The sequence below is a fragment of the Hyla sarda genome, chromosome 8 (genome assembly GCF_029499605.1).
Source record: "Hyla sarda isolate aHylSar1 chromosome 8, aHylSar1.hap1, whole genome shotgun sequence".
Lineage (NCBI taxonomy): Eukaryota > Metazoa > Chordata > Amphibia > Anura > Hylidae > Hyla > Hyla sarda.
The window spans coordinates 201589360-201603225 of NC_079196.1; the positions used below are offsets into that span (position 1 = coordinate 201589360).

Genomic DNA, 13866 nt, shown 5'->3' on the forward strand with positions numbered 1-13866 from the left:
GCGCTTCCGCGGCGATCCGATCATCCAGCATGGCGGCCGGAGGTCCCCTCACTGTCTCCCGGGGTCTTCTGCTCTGGTCTGCGATCGAGCAGACCAGAGTAGAAGATGACCGATAATACTGATCAGTGCTATGTCCTATACATAGCACTGAACAGTATTAGCAATCGAATGATTGCTATAAATAGTCCCCTATGGGGACTATTAAAGTGTAAAAATAAAAGTTAAAAAAATGTGAAAAACCCCCTCCCCCAATAAAAACGTAAATTGTCCTATTTTCCCTATTTCACCCCCAAAAAGTGTAAAAAAATGTTTTATATACATATTTGGCATCGCCGCGTGCGTAAATATCCCAACTATTAAAATAAAATGTTGATGATACCGTATGATGAACAATCACTACAAACTACTTTGTTGAGGGGGGCTCACCCTGTTTTGTGCTTTGGCTGCTTTAGGCCTGTTTTAAATGTTTTTAATAACCTTGTCTGTCTTTTTGATTCATGTATTAATAAAGAGTACTTTTTGATATTTATGGGTGTGCACTGTTTTGCGTGTTTCTTTTTCTTTTTGGATACCGTATGATGAACGGCGTGAACGTTTGAAAAAAGAAAAAAAAGTCCAAAATAGCAGCTTTTTTTATAACACTTTATTCCCAAAAAAATAAAATAAAAAAAGTATTAAAAGTTTTATATAAGCAAATATGGTATCAATAAAAAGTACAGATCACGGCACTTATCGCCGCTTATACGGAAAAATGAAAAAGTTATAGGTCTTCAAAATAGGGGGATTTTAAACGTACTAATTTGGTTAAACAGTTTGCGATTTTTTAAGCGCAACAGTAATAGAAAAGTATATTATCATGGGTATCATTTTAATCGTATTGACCCAAAGAATAAAGAACACGTCACTTTTACCATAAATTGTACAGCGTGAAAACGAAACCTTCCAAAATTAGCAAAATTGCGGTTTTCTTTTTCATTTCCTCACACAAATAGTATTTTTTTGGTTCACCATACATTTTATGGTAAAGTGAGTGATGGCATTACAACGGACAACTGGTCACGCAAAAAACCATCCCTCATACTAGTCTGTGGATGAAAATATAAAAAAGAGTTATGATTTTTTGAAGGCGAGGAGGAAAAAAAAAGGGATTTTTGTCTTACCGTAAAATCCTTTTCTCTGAGAATCCATTGGGGGACACAGCTCTCGCCCTTTCTTTGGTGTTCTTGTGTTTGGTTACCTGTCCAAGGATGTGTTCAGTTATTTTTTGTTCTGGTTGCCTTCGACTGGTCTTGGTTCTCTGCCTCTCGGTCATCTCCTACTGCTTGGTGACTAAACTGATTACTAGAGATGAGCGAATTTACAGTAAATTCGATTCATCACAAACTTCTCGGCTCGGCAGTTGATGACTTTTCCTGCATAAATTAGTTCAGCTTTCAGGTGCTCCGGTGGGCTGGAAAAGGTGGATACAGTCCTAGGAAAGAGTCTCCTAGGACTGTATCCACCTTTTCCAGCCCACGGGAGCACCTGAAAGCTGAACTAATTTATGCAGGATAAGTCATCAACTGCCGAGCCGAGAAGTTCGTGACAAATCAAATTTACTGTAAATTCGCTCATCTCTACTGATTACCTCAGGCTCTGTAGGTGGGTATATCCTGCTGGGAAGAGCCGACTTTTTGGTTTCCATAGTGTCAAGTCTCCTAGCAACAACAGCATATACCCAAGGTCTGTGTCCCCCAATGGATCCTCCGAGAAAAGGATTTTACGGTAAGACAAAAATCCCTTTTTCTCTATCGGCTCCATTGGAGGACACAGACCTTGGGACGTATAAAGCCGTCCCTTGGGTGGGTAAGGAATCAGTCAGGCGAACGGCTGGACCACCGCCGCCTGCAACGCCTTACGGCCCAGAGTAGCATCAGCTGATGCAAAAGTATAAATCCGGTAGAACCTTGTGAAAGAGAGCAAAGACGGCCACGTGGCCGCTGTACAGAACTGCGAGGCCGAAGCCACAAAGTGAAAGGCCCAGGATGCCCCGAAAAACGGGCGGAATGAGCCAAAACCCGGAAGGGGGAATCTTCCCCTTGCAGCGGAAGCAGACCGGATCCAACAGAAAATGGTGGCCGTAGAAGCAGGTCATCCTGTAAAATGACCTTCCGGAAAAACAAAAAAAGGAGTCACACTGCCGAAAGGAAGTGACTGAGAGATAAGTCCGAACAGCCCTCTCCACAACCAGTTTGTGGAGCAAACGCCCTGGGATGAGAAGGGTCCGGACAAAAAGACGGCAGGACGATGTCCTCATTGAGATGAAAAAGTCGAAACCATCTCAGGTAAAAAGGACGGACCTGGACGGAAAACAACTTGTCCTCGTATACAACCAGGAAGGCAGAACGGCAGGAGAAAACTGCCAGCTCTGACACCCACCTAACAGAGGTAATAGTAATAAGGAACGCCACATTCCAGGGAAGGAGGCGAAGAGGAATGTCCCTGAGAGGTTCAAAAGGAGCGCCTTACAGGGTAACTAAGACCAAGTGTAAGTCCCAAGGGGGAGAAGGGGACCGAGAAAGAGGGTCAGTGTGTGTCACTCCCTGAAGAAGGTCTGGACATGAAAAATTGAACGCCAGAGGACTTTGAAAAAGAATGAAAAGGGCCGAACTTTGACCCTAAAGGGAGCTGAGAGCCAACCTTTGGGCCAACCCTGACTGGAAAGGGAAAAGGGGTTGGGGAAGGAAAACCACGGCCAGAGAAAAAAGGCTGAGATTCACACCAATGAAAATAAGACCGCCAGGTATGGTGGTAAATTTTCACAGAGGAAAGCTGGCGAGCATGGTGCAAATCACTTGGGAAGAGAAACCGCAGTCTAAACCTCCACGTCGTCAAAAGCCGAGCAGGTAAATAGGGGTGGCACAGGGGACCTGAGATAGGAAGTCTGGGCGAGAGGGAAGGTGCAGCGGTAAGTCGGTAGGAGCCTGACCGCGACGACGTACCATGCCGCCGGAGCCAGTCTGGGCCACGAGAATGGTGAGAGCACCCTCTGCTGTGAGTTTCCTCAGAACTCTGGAATGAGAGGAAGGGGAGGAAACAGATAAGGTAGGGCCAGGCCCGACTAAGAGACAGATAAGGTAGGGCAAAGCCCGACCAAGAGAGAGGAACGCTGCAGTTGTGGCGGGACGAGTAGAGGTCCACATCTGGAGCGCCCTAGAGGTTGCAGGTAACTGCAAACACCTCCGGATGTAGGGACCACTCGCCTTGGACGGCTGAGGACCAGCTGAGACAGACCACCTCCCAGTTGAGTATGTTCGGAATGAAGATCGCTGAGATGGTCGGAAACTTGAGTTCCGCCCAGAAGGGAATTTCCTGAAGAAGTAAGCAAAGATAGAATTTCCCTAGTCCCAGCATGCTGGTAGGGAGAAGGGCTTCTGGGGGGACCCAGGCCCCAGACCGCCCGGTCCTGAAAACACCTCCCAGTCCAACAGACCGGCAGGAAAGGGCAGGAAGGAGCGTCCCTGAAAAGCAGGGGGAAACAAAGCCACCAAGAAGGGACCGACAAGACTGTCGAGAGAGAACGATCTTGTGCTCGAGAGACCAAGGAGACCTGTCCCACCGGAAGAGAATCATCAGTTGAAGAGGTCGGTGATTAAACTGTGCGAATGGCACGGCCTCCACGGTCGCCAGCAACCGACCCAGGACAGTCATGCAAAAGCGAAAGGAAACTGGAGAGAGAGAGTCAGCCGAATGTCCGGCAGAGTCGAAAGCGGGCAGAGGCCGCGTCGAACTGGAGCCCCAGGAGAGAGGTTGAACTTGTCACGATTAACCATCCAACTGAAGAGAAAACAAGGGTTGGAGGTTGAGACTAAGACTCCCCAGACTCTGAGCCCTGGTTGGAGCTCTGATCAGGAGGTCGTCCAAGTAAGGAATCACTGAAACAACTCTTGTCCGTAACAGGGCTATCACAGGCGTCAGGTCCTTGGTAAGGACCCGCGGAGTAGAGGTCAGACCGAAAGGGAGAGCCACAATAGAAAATGGCCATCCGGAACTGCAAAGCGGAAGTACCGCTGAAGACTGGGAAATATTGGAATGTGGAGGCAGGCATCCGTGATGTCCACCGAGTAAACAAAAACTCCCCATGAACCATGGACTCAAGCACCGAACGGAGAGACTCCATTTGGAATGGGAAGCAGAAGATGCTGGTGGAGATCCTCCAGAACCAAGATTGGGCAAACCGAAACGCCCGTCTTGGGAACCACAAAGAGGTTGGAATGAAAAACCTTGAAAACATTCCCCTGAAGGAACCGGGACAATTACTCCCTGGATGAAAGGGAACTGGAACGCACCCCGAAATGCCTCTGATAGAGAAGAGGACCGGGGGGTCCGGAAAAGAAAAAAAGCAGTCCCATGGAAGGGAGGCAAAATCGACCCAGTATCCATTGATTACAACATCCCTGACCCAGGAAATCTGAATGTGCATGTCCAGGCATCGCGGAAGAGTAAGACGACCAACCACCCGAGAAAAGTCGGCGGGTGGGGGCGACCCCTCAGGCCGAGGTAGGCCTACGGGTGCCTGATGGGGCCGCAAAACGGCCGGAACTGTTAGCCGACCTCCAGGATGGACAGGTCAGGAAGGAGGGAGCCCTCTTGCCGTGAAGGCGCCTGGCTGGATCTCTGTTGGTACCAAAGATCCGCAGGACCGGAAGGAGGAAGACTTCCGATGGAAAGGGGTTCTGCGAGCCTTATCCCGAGGTATAAGAAACTCTTTCCGCCCGACGCCTCACCGCATTCCAGGCTATAAGCCACATGGGCGAAGGAGGGCTACCAGGTAGCCTGTGGCAAAGGCAGCACAGCGGCTGCGCATGGAAGCAGAAACCATAAAATCTCCATCGGAGAACTAGTCTCGATAAATCCCCTGAAGGGATCCTGAATACTACCCTGGCGGAGTTGGGAGACCATACTGAAAGGGCATCTGACACCCAGGCAGAAGCAAAAGCAGGAAGAAAGGAAGAACCTGCTGTCTCAAAGGCAAATTTTGCCAAAGTCTCCACCTTCTTGTCCGCTGGATCCTTGAAGGTAGCCGCATTAGTCAACGGCAGGACAGTCGCCTTAGAGAGGCGGGAGACCGGTAGATTCACAGCTGGAGAGAAGGTCCACCGCGCAATGAAGGTCCTTTGCGAAGGGATGCGGCGCTTGAACCTTCTTCGTTTCCTGAAACTTTATTGTCAGGGTGCCTTCAGGCAGATTCCAGCAGGGCGTCAAATTCAATGAGAGAGCTGAAAGTCTTGGGTGCCTCCTGGAGACACGTCCGAAGATCCTGGGTCCTTTAGCTGGAAGGTGTCTCTTATGGCCGAAACCAATGAGTACACCACATCAGGCATATCCATGCAGCCCTCTGAGTCGGAGGCCGAATCAGAAACCTCATCCACAAGTTCACCAGGTGAAAGAGAATGAGTTGAGGCAGCCCTGGAAGAGGTCAGTCACGATGAAAGGCAACTTCTGGAGCCATGTCAAAGTTCCTGGGTCCTCTAGATGAAAGGTGTCTCTTATGGCCGAAATCAATGAGTTCACCGTGTCGGCAGAATCCGAGCGGTCCTCTGAGTCAGATGCCGATTCGGAAACCTCATCCACAAGCTCTCCAGGTGAATGGGAACGCATTGGGGCGGCCCTAGATGAGGGAGAGACTGACCCGGTTCGCGGCTCTGGAGAGCCAGAGCGGCGACTGCGGGAGCATCCTCAGGAAGAGGGACGCTTGTGATAAGCTGAGGTAACGGGGCGAGACCTATGATGGGAACGCCCGTACCTGTCCGAAGACCCCGGGGATGATTAAGAGGAACCACCCCTATTACGCTTGCGAGAAGCATAGGGAGAAGGGGAGCGAGTCCCCCGGAGGGCCACCGGAGGGAGGACCTCTCCAAGGCAGTCATCACAGAACGGGAGACCTGCGCCAAGCCGGATATAGACTGTGAGAGGGAAAAACCCAGGCTGGAGGGAAGGCCGAACCCACCGGGTCTGGTAGAACATCCGGGGTAGTAATAGCTGGGGGGTCTGGGGGAGCAGTGGTGCAGGCAGAACAAGTAGGTTCAGCAGAACCAGACATTTCGGTGTTACAGTTATTACAGGTGTAAAAAGTAATAAAAAAGAATGGTCTCACCCAAGTCTGTGTCCTTCAGGCTGCTGCTGTGAGGAGAACTCCGGCAGAGAGAGGGAGAAAAGAGAGCAAACGCTGGACCAATGGCCAGAGGGGGCGTGCTAGCATTAAGGGCACTGCTGAATGGCCCTGTAACACCCTGCGCGCACACAGCGCTGATTGGAGGGTATTTGCGCCCTCCTGAAAAGCTTCGGCTGTCCTGGTTGGGCGGAGCTAAAGCGCACCAGGTCGCCGAAGTAATAATAGCCCGATCCAAGATGGCGCCCAAATGCGAACGCATATGCGCCTCGGGGGAACGGAGCGGGCGAACGCAGTCGGCAGTTACACTGCCAAAGTGAAAGTAAAAACGGCGCTGTGCGGCTGGGCTGAAAGAGCGCCCGCAGTAATGAGAGACACGCCCCAGTGCACCAAACACACACATAATAAAACTTTCCCCCATAGAATGCAGAAAGGAGGGCAAAAAAACCCTCCTGGCCAGTCCCATTAGCCCCCATATAAAAAGGTGGGCCACAAACTTGGGGTCTCCAGCTGTTGAAAATCCGGCCCTAAGGATAAAAGGGGAAATATACTCACCTTAGTCTGATGAACTTACCTAATGAAGTCTTCAGTCATGAAGTCTTCAGCCAGCTTTTTGTCACCTGCATCATGCCGGGCTTGAAAAGCGAGACGAGCAGGGAAAGGTGGGGGACCCGGACCCATGAGGTACAACCCCAGGCGCTGGCCGTTGGCGAGAGGGGGTTGACAGTACATCCACGATGTCTGTGCCCCCTCAATCACAAATGGGGAAACAGTGAACACTATGTTCCTGAGTCCCCACCTGAAAACAGGAAAATAAAAGGAAATAAGAAACTAAACGTCCCTATTAGAAAAAATTAAAAAGTTAGACCAAGTCTGGGGAGAACCCCAGACTACTGTCCATCTCCTGCGACACTAAGCTAAAACTGATTACCTCAGGCGCTGTAGGCGGGTATATCCTGCTGGGAGGAGCCGACTTTTTGGTTTCCATAGTGTCAAGTCTCCTAGCAACAACAGCATATACCCAAGGTTTGTGTCCCCCAATGGAGCCGATAGAGAAATGAAAACGTAAAAATAAAATTGTCTGCGTCCTTAAGGCCCAAATGGGCTTCGTTCTTAAGGGGTTAAAGGACCCCGTTGACTTAAATGGGGTCAGTCCGGTTTCCAGCTAGTGTGCGTCGTTTTACTTCATGTTAACAGGACAAAAAAATTTGCTCAAGTAACCAGACAAAAATTTGTAGTAAGCACAGAGCCTCTGATGCAGATGTGAACTTAACCTAAGTGGCATCACCTACTGTAAATCTAATGTGTACAGGGGAATCCCGGCAAGAGCACAGTGTTCCCTAGACCCTAGTTCTGTCAGAAAATAACCCATACATGTCCCTGTTTTGTTTTAAGCTTTTATGAGAGATTTGTCAGATAGGAAACTTCCCTTCCTTTATTACAGATGGAAAGCACCCATTAGATACTTTAGTCTTTATAATCAAAAACTTATCACCCAAAAGTGTATACTCTACTGTACATACCATCTCCTGTGCTAAGGAAGAAGGAGAACTCCTGTTGGGCGGCTGCCTTCATTTTCCAGTTAAACATATCCAAAGCCTTTTCATCCCCACTCACTGCAGCTTTGGCCAGTTGTGCCATATCCCTGTAAAAAAAAGCATAACAATATTATATCATACCACTAATGCTTAAAAACTGTGATGTAGCAACCAATCAATTCACTCCTTTTGCTTTAAAGGAAACCTGTCACCTTGTTCACCCACACTAAACACATTACACTGGGTTATAGCTTGAGTGAACAGGAGTCCACAGAGGGGCCACTTACTTAAATATGTCCAGTAGGTCCTGAGATATGTCCCCCAAAAGATCCTCTGCTAAATTCAGTGAATCGCGCACAGGGGGCAGGGCTCTGCCTGCTCAATTTAAATATTCATTATCTGTGGATCCACTTCACTAGGTTGTAGGCGGGAGGGGCTCTGCCTGCTCAATTTAAATATTCATTATCTGTGACTCCACTTCACTATGATGTGGAGTCACAGACAATAAATATGTAATTTGAGCTGGCGGAGCCCCGCCTCCTGTGCGCGATTCATGAATTCAGCAGAATTGGGGAACATATCTCAGGACCTACTGGACATATTTAAGTAAGTGATCCCGCGTTGGACTCCTGTTCTCCCACACTATAACCCAGTGTATTGGGTTTAGTGTGGGTGAACAGGCTGACAGTTTTTCTTTAAATCCAGGGAAAAAAAAAAAATAAAAGACCAAATACTTATTTTGTTGACTACTCTGAAGTAGACAAATGAAAGGCAATGCAAGATCAGTGCATGTGGAGGGTTGGACAACACAGGTACAGGGGAGTGGAAATTTAAAAAAAAACTACTTGTCTAAGGGACTAAAACAAAGCACAATCTACTTGTCCCTCATGACGATCCATTTTTCCAGGTACATAGAATAATTTCAACCAAAATAGTCTGTAAATGAGGTCTTTATTAATAGAAACTTAACAGGCAGACCAGTATGTCACCCCATTAAGTAGATAGGGCCCATGATAAGTAAGTCTGCCCCATTAAGTAGGTAGTCCCCCCTTTAGGAAGGTATGTCCCTTTATCAGGTAGGTACGCGCCCTCATCAGGTAGGTAGGCAGGTAGGGCTCCGCTAGTAAGTAAATAATGCCCCAGATAGATATGTCCCCCCAGTTGGTAGGAAGGGTGGGCTCCCCCAGTAGACAGACAAAGCCCCAGAAAGATATGTCCCCCATTAGGTAGAGTTCACCCATATGTAGACAGGTCCGCAGATAGATATGACCCCCATCAGGTAGGGCTCTTCAGTAGGTAGAAAGGCCCCCATATAGATATGACCCCCATCAGGTAAGGCTCTTCAGTAGGTAGAAAGGCCCCCATATAGATATGACCCCCCCATCAGGTAGGGCTCTTCAGTAGGTAGAAAGGCCCCCAGACAGATATGACCCCCATCAGGTTGGGCTCTTCAGTAGGTAGAAAGGCCCCCAGACAGATATGACCCCCATCAGGTAGGGCTCTTCAGTAGGTAGAAAGGCCCCCAGACAGATATGACTCCCATCAGGTAGGGCTCTTCAGTAGGTAGAAAGGCCCCCAGACAGATATGACCCCCATCAGGTAGGGCTCTCCGATAGTCAGACCCCCATATAGATATGACTCCAATCACTATTGGGGGGTCATATCTATTTTGAGGCCTGTCTACCTACTGGGGAGCCCTACCTGATGATTAGTTGGGGCTTTCCAGTAGGTAGAAAGGCTCCCAGATAGATATGACCCCCGGCAGGTAGGGTTCCTATTTAAACAATTATACCCCCTAAGTTTCAACCAGGGTGCCTCCAGCTGCTGCAAAACTACAACTCCCAGCATGTCTGGACAACCTAAGGCTGTCCGGGCATGCTGAGAGTTGTAGTTTTGCAACAGCTGGAGGCACCATGGTTGGGAAGCACTGCCCTAAGTAGATAGGTTAGCCCCTAGTGGTAGGCAGGTCCTCCCTTATATAGTATAGTATAGGTAACAATGTCGCCACATAATACCACACCGCATTATGATACTGCATGTTGTAGCTTCCTGTATAATATAAAGGGAAATTGCAGCAAGGGAAGCATCTGTTGCTAGCAACAGGTTGGTCCCACAGGGAGTAATGAAATCAGTCATGTAAACCTTAGTCTCAGATACTGTCATTGTTGGAAATGGATCACACTGACATAAAAGACTGCACACGAGTCTCTTCAATTGCATAGTGGAGTGTACAGCCTCTTCTCTGCTATACTTTTTGCTATGGCACATCCCTTTTGGGCAAATACCTTCTGCAATAAATTGTTAGCAAAATTTTAGGCATCATTTTAACTCAAAAGATTACCGCCAATGAGTCAATCTTTGGGGCACAGACCAATCCTGAGAAAAAAAAGCAATTCAGTGGTGTGGCTTATAGCGCATATCAGCACCTAGCGCTCTTGGCAGGGAAAGAGAAAACGATATGCTGGCAATATATTGACTAGATTAGCACTTACTCCTGTGGAGCCACTGGTTTGAAGAGGCAGTGAGTCAAAGGCTTGTGATACTCCAGCTTCAGTAATGGTGGCCCCTGAACTCGCCCTCGTTGGTCCAGTTTCCACATAACAAGTAAACCATTCTACAAAAAATAAATATTTTTTTTATTTATTACAGATATGATATCAGAATGTTAAATACTGTAACATTTGTATTATTTTACACATGATTAGAATTCTAAAACATTTGCTAGACTATTGCCCTGAAGATATTACAGTTTCAGCAAAATGAAAAAAAATAAAATAAAACTTTCCAACATTCTTTTTGATTAAGTTCTGCTTACTTAAAGGAAAACTGTCAGCTTGCTCCCCCCACACTAACCAGCAGTAATGGCTGGTAGTGCGGGGGACGCAGATCAGTTTGATGCTTACCGTGCCCGGATCCGCCGCATCATTCGCCCGTTATCTTCGGTATATGCTTATTAGGTGCTAACTGGCACCGGCTGGGCTAACTGGCACTCTGACGTCAGCGCCGCTGGCCGCAGCGCCGCCCAGCTCATCAATATTCTTCCCCTCCCTCCGCCTCTACCTCTCAGTCACGCCCCCTCCCATGGACTTGCATTAAGGGGGTGGGCTGTGACATCACGAGGGGTGGAGCCATGACGTTACGATGCTCCGGCCCCTGTATTGCCCATCATTATACACAGAGTGAGTTTGCTCTGTGGAATAAAGACAGCAGGGGGCTGCAGCCGAGATCCCAGGGGTCCCCAGCGGCAGGACCCCCGCGATCTGACATCTTATCCCCTATCCTTTGGATAGGGGATAAGATGTCTAGGGGCGGAGTACCCCTTTACAGAGAATCTGACACTGTTTACCCGCTCTAAACGCAATAAACTGGGTTATAGTGCGAGTGAACAGCTTTACAAAAAGAGGGGTCACTTACTTAAAACCAGTGAGTATATGCAGAGTTCTGGCACTGTAGACTTCCTGCTACATTGCTTTGCACCCTGCTCCCTTGCCTTCTTCATATTCTCTTTCTACCCCGCCCCTTCATTATTATGCTTATAAAGAACACAGCTAAGTGCAGAGAGAGCAGAGTGCTTACCTGTGACATTCATTAGCATATTAATAAAGGGGGCAGGGCAGACAGAGAATATGGAAGAGGCAGGGGAGCTGGATGAGTCGGCTCCGTGCCTCCATTGCGGGCTGAATAGCAATGTTAAAAGCTTGCAATACTCACCAGGTCTCCTGAAATGAGGCGGCCGTTATTACTGCTCCACTCCAGCAATGTGATCTCCGCACTGTGTGTTGATGGAAAGGTATGATGCTCTTTGTCTGGCTCATTTAGAATAAAGACTTCGCCCATTGCCCATCCCACTGCAAGCAACTTTTTGGTGGGATGCCAGCTCAGAAGGGTCAGCTGGTAGGATCTTTCGACATGTGAACTAATAACATGGTCACCCTATAACAGAACAGGCAAGAAAAAAGTAAGTTTTTCTACTTGCATCAAGATACAATCTCCTTGTTTTACATCCCCTCGTTTGGAGCACAAAAGCACCTACCAGTTCACCGTAGATGTCGACACAACCACCAGAAGTTGGGCTGACCGAACCCACAGCCAGCAAAGTGTGAACATTATGCCACGTGATGATAGATGGCGATACTGAAAGATTTGGAGTTTCTATATGGTGATCAAAATACACAGCCATTGTTCTAAGTGCCTCCGAGACCTGTGTGCCACAGAAACATAACCTGTGGGTTAACATATATGCAAAACAACTTGTGCTAGGTCACACAACCACTGTACACACCGTGTTTTTATTGCACATACATGTAATTTTAAGGGATGTTTCCATTAGGGCTGGACGGTATGACCAAATATGTGTATCACAGTATTTTTTTTAACTTACGGCGGTTCCACGGTATATAACGGTATTGAGCCCACTGTCATGTAAGAAGCTCTGGACAGCTTCTTACATGACAGTGGGCTCAGCCTATCACTGGCCGGGGCGGGACATCGCTCCGGCCGGTGATAGGCTGACGGCTGTCCGACATTCCAGTCCCCAGTGTGTAGCCGACGTAGGTGAGTTTAAAGTTTATTTTCTGTATCTTTTGCAGCCCGGGCATAGGGATACAGCGTACAGCAGTGGTCTCCAACCTGCGGACCTCCAACCGTTGCAAAACTACAACTCCCAGCATGCCCGGACAGCCGTTGGCTGTCCGGTCATGCTAGGAGTTGTAGTTTTGCAACATCTGGAGGTCTGCAGGTTGGAGACCACTGGCGTACAGTATAGAGTTCCAGCGCCCGGCGGCCCCCAACAAAGAGGAGGAGGGCAGTGCTTGAAGGTGACATATGTGAGTAGTACCCCGCTGGGCTGATCATTAATTGGGGAGGGGGGCAGAACAGCGCTGGTGGGTAACATAGGATTAGTTCCCGGATGTGGGGACAGCGCTGCGCTGGGCTGATAATACATTCCCGAGGGGGAGGGGCCCAACCGGTATTGCGGTATGGCGGAAAATTCATATCGTGCAGCCCAAAAAATTCGGTATTCGGTATGAACCGGTATACCGCCCAGCCCTAGTTTCCATCAAAAAAATTTATGGTATCCTGGAAATGCCAAACAAGCATAATATACACTCACTGGCCACTTTAAAAAACACTAAAAATATGAAGCTCGTATAACAATTTATTCAGGTAAAGAACCCTATCACAGAAATATCTATAGAAATATCAGAAAAGAAATCAAAAAGACACCTGTACAATTTCTTGCTAATACAAATAGATAAAGGGGTAGTCCAGGGAAGTGAACTTATCAGACACATATCTCCTCCTATCTACAGGACACACTTATCCACAGGATAGGGGATAAGTGTCTGATTGTGGGGCCGGACCGCTAGGACCCCTCGCGATCTCCTGTACCGGGGCCCCATCTACTTACCAGTCCTTGGTCTGTATAATATTTAGGGAGGTGGTACATGTCACAGTAACATCAAATGATGCAAGGGGTCAAGGTTTCCTAGCAGACCATTGCCCATCTCCCCAGCTTGTCTTCTTCCCATAGTGGATCCCGTTGTCATCTTTTCCCCAGGTAAGTGACCCCCACACATACGGCCCTCCACATGATGTAAAAGAAAAACCTGATCCATCAGTGCAAACGCCTTCTTCCATTGCTCCATGGTCCAGTTTTGATGCTCAGTGGAGTGCCTTAGGCAGTGAACATGGGGTCACCATGGAATACTGAGTGGTCTGCACTACACAGTACCATACCCATCAATCTGCAGTGCCCTGTGTATTATGACACCATCACAGCCAGCATAGTCTACAGTAGTGGGATATTAACAAGAGGGCACTGAACCCACTTCACTACCCACACACATCAATGAACATTGGGCGCCCATGAAGAACTTTAGGAACAGCCCATAAGACTAACATCACTATGTACATTATACATGTACTATGACATCACTGTGAGTATTATCCTGTACTGTGACATCACTGTGTATATTATCCCTGTACTGTGACATCACTGTGTGTATTATCCCTGTACTGTGACATCACTGTATATATTATCCCTGTACTGTGACATCACTGTGTGTATTATCCCTGTACTGTGACATCACTGTGTATTATCCCTTTACTGTGACATCACTGTGTGTATTATCCCTTTACTGTGACATCACTGTGTGTATTATCCCTGTACTGTGA

At 48.0% G+C, this 13866-nt stretch overlaps 1 protein-coding gene across 4 annotated transcripts in view; it reads right to left on the reverse strand.

Annotated features, from left to right (window-relative positions):
- IFT140 (intraflagellar transport 140) overlaps positions 1–13866 on the reverse strand; it is a 128202-nt gene that overhangs the window by 80568 nt on the left and 33768 nt on the right. For all 4 annotated transcript variants that reach the window (XM_056533603.1, XM_056533601.1, XM_056533599.1 and 1 more), the window contains 4 exons: positions 11723–11890; positions 11401–11622; positions 10182–10303; positions 7675–7796 (listed from right to left, as the gene is read on the reverse strand). In XM_056533603.1, coding sequence (XP_056389578.1) covers positions 7675–7796; positions 10182–10303; positions 11401–11622; positions 11723–11869 — 613 coding nt within the window. In that variant the 5' untranslated portion in view covers positions 11870–11890. The remainder of the gene's footprint in view (positions 1–7674; positions 7797–10181; positions 10304–11400; positions 11623–11722; positions 11891–13866) is intronic.